We start from the raw sequence: 8,981 nt of genomic DNA on the forward strand, positions 1-8,981 counted from the left end.
GTCTCATCTAATCAGATTAAAACAATGTATAATTTCAATCCTTTAAACAAAAATCTTAATTTTAAAACACTTTGATAGCTAGTTCCTCTCCATATAGAAGGATCTACAGTTACAATCTTCATGATTTAATCTAAATATGCCAATTGGTTATTTGATTTTCAAGTACAGTTATTTATAACTCTAATATGATCTAATATGCACCTGCTTTTCTATATCTACATTTACTAAGAAGTAGTGGCCCAAGTATAGAATACGTTTAAGTAGTTCCGGTAATATTCGAAATATCCATACGCCAATACTTTAAATATGTTAAGGCGCGCAACAATCTGAAGGTCTAGTTCCGGCAATAATCGAAATATTCATTCGCTGAAACATTAAATATGTTCTTGTGGGTCGGTGTTTTTGGGGGTTAACAGAACAGCTGTTAATATGTCAATGTGGATAGGGACTAGCATGAGGTTGGATACTCAATTAAATAGTCAGCAAGTTTACAGGTCGACAGGTCAGTAAGTCGACAGGTCAGCAGGTCGACAGGTCAGCAGGACAACAGGTCAGAAGATGTTTCATGTTATCCATAGATTATTAGTCATTAAGTCAGGATGTTGTGTAGAGGGAAGGTTTAGTACTCAGTTAAATAGTCAGCAAGTCGACAGGTCAGCAGGTCGACAGGTCGACATGTCAGCAGGACGACAGGTCGACAGGTCGACAGGTCGACAGGTCAGCAGGTCGACAGGTCAGCAAATCGACATGTCAGCAAGTCGACAGGTCGACAGGTCAGCAGGTCGACAGGTCAGCAGATGTTTCATGTTATCCATAGATTATTTGTCATTAAGTCAGGATGTTGTGTAGGGGGAAGTTGAGTACTCAATAAAAATAGTCAGCAAGTCGACAAGTCAGCAATTGACCGGTATCGTATTGTGTTACTGCTTGTTGGGTGTTAGTTTCTTTTTTAAACAGTCACCATTGCTTTTCACTTTTCTATTAAACTAAATTAAAACCACTGAATTATACGTGCTTTCGCATGATAAATTTTATTACTTTTATTCGCAGAACTCTGTATTCGTTGTAAAGCCTCAAAATTATAACTGTACATGTATTTATCTAATGAAAATGTTTAATGTTATTTCATCCATAACCACTTATTTAAATCAGTCCATGAACGCTTTGATTGTTTGAAAAAACACAATTAAAGGAATAAAAGTTTTCAGTTGAGATGAGATATGAAACAAATATAATGAGAATTATGTTTTCTTGAAAAATGATACTAAATTGATTACAATAAAAGATGAACTAAAATGGATTAAAAAGCGCCACTGTAAACTTAAAGAAAAAGTAATTGACGAGTTTTGTTTTGTTGAAATTTAATTTTTCCTCTCAAATAAAATATACAATCACTTCTTTTATATATTAGATGAAAAACTATAAATAGCTTATACTGTTATTGGATGTGTTGATGCTTAACAATTATAAAAAAAGAAATAGCTACATTTTCGACTTGTCGGACTGTCAATCAAGCTAACTGTTGACATGTCGCTGTCGACCTATCGACATGTCGGCCTGTCAACCTGTCGGCCTGTCGACCTGTCAACCTTTCGACCTGTCGGCCTGTCGACCTGTCGACCTGTCGATCCCAACTTAATATGGCGATTAAACATAACTACAATCTTCAAATAATAAACCTGGAAAATAATTTAACTTGTATAAAAACCGATTTACTTCATTTGACTTAAATATAAGTCCGATGGTACTACAATTATGTAATTTGTATAAGAACCGATTTACTTCATTTGACTTAAATATAAGTCCGATGGTACTACAATCACATATTCTATACTTGATCCGAACCCTTTCACATAAAAAAAAAACCTATATTGTATAACTTCCCGAACAAAAGGAGAGATACAAATCTGGTACCTTTGCATAAGAAATATCTGCAAATTATAAAAAAAAATCGAGAAATAATGGAACGTACGATCATTGTAAATTAGCTGTCTTTAATTGCAGATAAATGTGAAAATAAGCATATTTTTTTTAAATCGTTAATCTGATTTAATTAGAATGAAATTAAAATTGTTATTTAATCCATAGAGTGTAAACATATTATCCAGAACAAACGACACATGAAACCATAACGTTATCATGATAAGGAGGACAACTAAGGGATCCACATTTGGCTTGTACACCTACAAAAAGCTTTCCGTTATGGTCAGTGGATCCTTTTTCAAGAACTTCAGGATTCATATCCATGCAAACATACTGTGACCCGGCATGATGGTTATAATGCCCACTAGCTAACCGTCCATTGTATTCTATTTTCCATGATCCTGAACACGACGTTTTTCCAGGTATCATAAGAATAGACGATGAATGTTTTGCTCTGCATACAGCACACGGAACATCGTTACCGTCCAAGTTTTCGGCAAAGTAATTATCTTGATATTCAGCCCCGTATAAAAAATCCTTGTAAAAAGGATTTTTTTTAAGATCTTCATTTATAACATCAGGGTTGTGAGGGAGGCAAAGAGTGTTCACTGCAGATCCGGAATAGTCATACCAAGCACCACCTGCAATTCCTTAAAAATAAAGCAAAACAGACAGTCATGTGTAAAGATATTTGTTTATGACATATTTGCATGTCAGTTAAATATAATTGATAAGACAATAGAACAAAGATTAACGAATGGGTTAACATATTTCCTTTTGGGGTCATTACGTCACGTCTACTGTTCATTGTGTTTTTGCGGTATTTCGTTGTTTATTTTTCTACAAAAAGCGACATGAAAAGTCCCACGTCCAAAACCTCATTCCATGTGGATTTTATTAGCTCTCTATGGATCCAGAGGGGTAATTAGCAGACTACATAACTTATGATATCAAAACAGATGGTGATCCCCAAAATTATAGTTGAACGGAAAAAGAACTGAAAAGTAGGTTTCATAATTCGAAAATCAAAATATTATTATATTAAAAGTGAATAGCTCGAATTGATATCAAGCGGTACCTAATTATCATTTGTAGCATAAGCCTGTACCTAGTCAGGAATATGACAGTGGCTATCAATTCGTTGAATATGTTTGAACTCTTAATTTTGCCATTTGATAAGGGACTTTCCGTTTTGAATTTTCCTAGGAGTTCAGTATTTTTGCGATCTTACTTTTTTTGGTATAAAACCTATAAGATTCATATCCATTTTTGCAAAAAGTTCTATACATAATTTGATATCTTATGCATTACTTCTATTTCAATATGTAATTTTTAAAGAGACCACAGTGATATTATTATAGACATGACTGCACTTTAGATTACACTTAGTAAAAACAGCTGTTCACAAACCATGCTTTTTGGGACGTTATGTTCTATTATCAGATATTTTGTTTTGTTTACGTAACTTTCTCATAGAACCGTTATTTGGGAATTTGACCAGTATATACATGTGTACACATGGTTGCAGCGAATTTTGGAATGGTACAGAAGTACAGAATTGTACTCTAAGAAGAACTTGGCATATAATTTTTTTAAATATGCCGCACAATACCTTTCAGTACAATAAGTAGTGCATATAAACTTTATATTCAATAATTTTTTTCCCCGAAACTTCAAAGTAAAAGTGGCACAGTGTTAGTCCTGTTGTTTCCAGTTTTTTAGTCGTAAAGAGAATATATTGTTTCTATGAGTTATTGCATTGTATATAGAAAAAGTAGTGCAACCTTAACATGCTTAAGAGTGAATATTGTACGTTTATCAAAATACGAATCAATAAATAAAATGGATTCAAATGAAATTCTTGATTCAGTATTCTATTGTTCTTATTTCAAGGGCTATTGGACAAACTTCTACTTTCTTGTAAAACAAAGAAAGGAAACAGTTAGTTTTCACTTCATGTAAAATATAAAGTTACACAAAAATTAGGGAGGATATGTGTTCCGGAAAAATTCTATTTTTGTTGACACTTTGTATCATTTGTATAGAGCTACAGTTAGATAAGTGCTGATTTACATACTAATTGTTAAATTGACCTTAGATATGTATCACCTCAATAAAGTTTCCAGAGTGAAGCAAAACTATGTTATGATATTGTTATCATTATATTTATTCATGTTGGCCTATTTTTTTTTGTGTGGCCTGATAGTTGTTTACAAAACAATCTTAAGACTTATAATTATGCAGGTAAGAAATCACTGGAACAATCATAGATACTGATGGAATGACTGGAACTTTAAATTTCACTTACATAACGATTCCAGAATGATCATAATACAAGATGCGGTTTTTTTTAAATTCTTACATTGTTCTAGAAACTTCCGTTCTACAGTTTTCTAGGACTTTCCCTTCTACGGTGTTCTAGAGATTTCCGTGATAACTTTTTTATATACAGACACTAAAGTTAATCTGTCAGACATAGACATCGATAAACATTAATACTCTCAGCAATTGGATTCACACTTTTATTTTACAAACAACAGCATACTAGATTGTGACCTTAGTATTGGACGTAAAATTCTGATTGGATTCCCGAGAAGATTTCAGGATATAGAAAAGATAAAAGATTGGACAAATATTTTGACAGTTAAGTTGACATGTCTTTTTGTGTAATACTTCTTGTAAACTTGTGTATAATAAATCTTGTTAAAATTTATTATTGATTTGTGTCTTTTGTTGGCTACAATTTAGAGGTGATTCTGGCCGTAACAACTATTAGTCTACTATAATTCAACAAATGAATTCCAATCAAACAATACAGGAAACTCTTTTAAACTTTAACAATTTGCAGAAATATACACCGTTCTTGTGATACAAAGCAGCTCAACCCTTAAAAGAAAGACGTTATAGATGTTAACAATTAAAACCAATATTGAGAATATAACTTACGGTAGAAAATTTAAATTAGTCAACAAAAGAAACGATGCACAAGTTTGAACTCATTAAATATAGTTAATAGGAAACTATTAAATTATCCAATGAAAACATTCATTTACAAAACATGCATGTGATTAAAAGGATCTGACCAAATATTAAAGTTGGAAAATGCCAAGTTATTCAACACATGGATCAAATTTATTTTGCGGGAAATGTTATAAATCATTAAATTAGAAGATAAAAATCAAGTATTTCAATATCTGCAAATGCATTCAAAATTTCAAGCAGACCATGCTTTAAATATCAATTTTAAGTTTTAATAGAGATTTTTGAATATTTTGGTAGATAATACGATTTTCGAATATTTATTTTTATTTAATCCCGATTTTCCCATGGTTTTTATAAGAAAATGATACTCTGCAAAAATTAGACTAAATGGGCAATAATTTATTTTGAAATACATGTAGTGTATCCAATTTCACGTGAAACTATAAACGAAGTGTCAAGGTCAAACAATGACAAATTTTCTATTTAGGGAAATACCTGTGCAAGTCAGGAATGTGCTATTTGTTCCTTTCGTTGTATGTGTTTTAATCTACAGTTAAATAAGGTCTACCATTATTGGGAGACCAACCAAACGACAAAAAAAACTAAATACAATTAAAGAGCTATGTAACCAAAAAAGGAAACACAAAACATGTCATGTTAACACATGTTAGTTAAATTTCAAAGATGTAGGCTTCTCGTTAGTGTTATTATATAGCTTAACATCGTGGACATAAAGTCCACCAGCAGTGTTTGGGTCTATAATAACACTAACGAGAAGCCTACATCTTTGAAATTTAACTAACATACTGAACTCCGAGGAAAAATAACCAAAATACCGAATTCCACGGAAAATGTCACTAAAATACCGAACTTAAAGGAATATCAAAACGGAAAATCCATTATCTTATTGCAAATTACAGGCTCATACATATCGAACGAATGAAAAACAACTGTCATATTCCTGACACGATATACGCAATTTCTTATTTATAAAACTATGGGTTAATCCTTGTTTAATCGATAGCCATTTCTTTCATTGTATGACAGTCATATAAAATACCATTATACCGATAACGGTGTGAGAGCAAAACAAAGAAACATTAAAATGTAAAAAATGGGGAACATGTTATTATAATTGAGTATGTTCATCTACTACCTGTGTATACAAGTTCAGTTTCATTTCCTGAACAATCCTTCCGACCCCAGCGAGTATAGACAGACCCAGCAAACTCTGAAAAACAAACATAATTGTATAAACATGACGACCATGCAAAAAGAAGGCAATCCAATTGGTGTTAACTAGTATATCAAATTAAAACACAAGTCAACACCTCAGAGAAATCAAATCATGATACGTAAGAAAATGAGAATTCATAGCACAACACTTCAATGTAAAATCTCAATTAGTGTTTGGTTGTGATGATATCGACATAAATGTTAATCTCTTTTTATTAAGTAGTGTTAATAACGTAGACTTTTTTTTGCCCGATATGTTATAGAGTAAATGTATTAATAGTCTTATTAGCTGTACATGTTTATCATTGTGCTTTGGTTTCTGCAGCTCAGATGCCAATTGTCCCAATCAATATATCATTATTCACGATCTCTCAATATTTTTATGTATTCAAGTTTAAAAATAGTAAGTATTGAGATGAAAATATACCAGACTAGTAATCAACACTTGTGTGTTGACATGCAGTAAATTTAATTTGTTTTACTGGCACAAGTTTTTGATTTTTTTTTTAACGATCGTAATCTTCGTATCCAATTTATCGTCTCTCTCACTTTTTTTTTATTTGAGCGCCGATAATTTATTTGTTGTAGACGAAACGCTTGTCTGACACACCAAACAATCAGCCTTCTTCAACTTTGATAACTTATTATCCGATACAAACATTTGAGTCCTGTACATGTATTTCAAGGTACATTACTGAGTTTATCCAGTTGAGAAAAAGTAAAAACAAGTTAGTACGTCCGAAGTTGTCAAACTAAATTCAAGACCTGCTTGATATAAAATTATACATATTTAAAGTAATCGCTGGTTCGGTGATTTTGATAACAACTTCCCTAAAGTAATACATTATACTGATCTAATTAAGAAAGCGCCTATGCTACTTTTTGGCATTCAATTAATTGTCTAATACAATGCATATAAACATCACTGCAGGCCACCATTCTTTAAGGAGAAACGTATCAACGATGTGACGAAAATCCGGTATAGACGCATGTTATTTATATAACTTGAGTTTTCTCTTGACTGAAGGTATACGTGTAAGGGAAATAATTAAAATAGTTTCAAAAATTGATTTTTTTTTCTCTTTTTCTTTGAATTTTAAACAAAAAATGATACTATCAAAATTCTAGATATAAATACCTGATAAACTTTGAAGTTTGGTTTCGAGTTGATAAATCCTTGTTGTCTTCTGTTGTGATTCGGTCTTTATTGATAGTATTTCAGATTTCATAGTCTGAATTTCAAGTTCCAATTGTTTGAATCTGTTTGCAACAACATCGGGATCATTCAATAGAAGTCTCTTTTTATTTTGATGTGTACAATGTACAGTTGAAAAAATAAGAGAACATATCAAAAACAAAGTGAACTGAGACATTTGTAAATGTTACTACTGGGTCATGTCTTATCAGTTTATGGGAAACAATTGTTAGTTTATCCGTGCAAGTATACGCCCACGTTATTTCGACATTAAATAAGGTAACTACTGTAACAGATTTAAAGATCTTTATTCTTTTTTATATGTTGAAATTGATTTCAAATTTTGTAATTGACAATTATTGGAAAGCAGTCTAGTTGGCAATTAAAGATTTATATGAAATAAACGCAACACGTCTTAAAGGTTGTAATTCTGTAAATAAAGACAATGAAATTTCCAATAGGAACTCCCTTTGTGGCTTAAACTATGACACTTTTACTATGAGGTTTCGTGAAAAATGATATCTTAGAACGGAAAGTTTCAATGCACTGCTTTTTCATTGAAAGGTCATAAAAGAGGGACGAAAGATACCAAAGGGACAGTCAAATTAATACATCTAAAATAAACTGACAACGCCATGGCTAAAAATGAAAAAGACAAACAGACAAACAATAGAACACATGACACAACATAATATATCGCTGTGTGGTATATTTTCAAAATGTATATGCCCCGAACTTCTAAGAGTTAAAACTTATACTACCCCTACCTCCATTTTTGGAACTCATAAAAATTAGAAAATTGGCGCTACCATTTTTTTCTATACTGGTCACTTTCCCAGGTGATGTCTCTATGAGATAAAACATATAGATCATCAATAGAAACCAGTACGTTCACACATATCTATGAATATTATGTATCTCCACAAAAAAGGCATGGTTTGCGAAACAGTTGTGTTTACAAAGTGCAACTTAGAACAAGGTTCCTATTATTTTCATATCTCAAATATACACGGTAGAATAGTGAATACAAACAGAGATTGTGGCAACGGGACAACAATCAAACAATAGAGAAAAACAGTCCAAGGGTAGCGACTAGTCTCCAAGGTAGTAGAATAATAACACTACCTGCAGAGGGCTTCAGCGATCCCCTTTACCTCCCCCTGTACCTCTAGCTTACAAGGAATAAATAAACACACTGGTCATTTGTATACGTACATTGACGCTATGATCCTTTTAATACTTATATTTGTGATCAATAGGAAAATTTTACTTAATTTAGATTTATGACGTCATGTCGTCACACATAACAACCACAGAGGAAGCACTGCATCGGAAAAGAAAAGATTGTCAGGAGATTTCAAGAATTTTATGTTACATGCAGACGATAAGAATAAGAGAATGCAAAAGCACACGCTTTTAAATTTAAAAAAAAAGGATATTCTCAATAACTTGTTATGATTCTTCCGAAATACAAATACAGGATACAAAGAAAGAACATTGCACGTCATTTTCTTAATACATTATTAACATATTATGTAATATAGAAATTACGGCCTTTCAGTCAGTCAATACGTTTTATTGACTGAGTGACCTGTTATATTATATCAACACTAGGACTTCGTTCTCGGTCAATATAATTTAAGCA

The 8,981-nt window shown here is 32.0% G+C and overlaps 1 protein-coding gene across 1 annotated transcript; it reads right to left on the minus strand.

Annotated features, from left to right (window-relative positions):
- Nucleotides 1-2,100: 2,100 nt before the first annotated feature.
- On the minus strand, nucleotides 2,101-7,533 carry LOC134689965 (uncharacterized). The gene is made up of 3 exons (XM_063549934.1): nucleotides 7,280-7,533; nucleotides 6,062-6,136; nucleotides 2,101-2,573 (listed from the first exon to the last, which is right to left on the minus strand). The coding sequence occupies exons 1-3, from the start codon at nucleotides 7,512-7,514 to the stop codon at nucleotides 2,101-2,103; spliced, it is 783 nt and encodes a 260-aa protein (XP_063406004.1). The 5' UTR covers nucleotides 7,515-7,533.
- Between the last annotated feature and the right edge of the window lie 1,448 nt (nucleotides 7,534-8,981).

This window comes from Mytilus trossulus, chromosome 11 (genome assembly GCF_036588685.1).
Source record: "Mytilus trossulus isolate FHL-02 chromosome 11, PNRI_Mtr1.1.1.hap1, whole genome shotgun sequence".
In the NCBI taxonomy this organism is placed as follows: Eukaryota; Metazoa; Mollusca; class Bivalvia; order Mytilida; family Mytilidae; genus Mytilus; species Mytilus trossulus.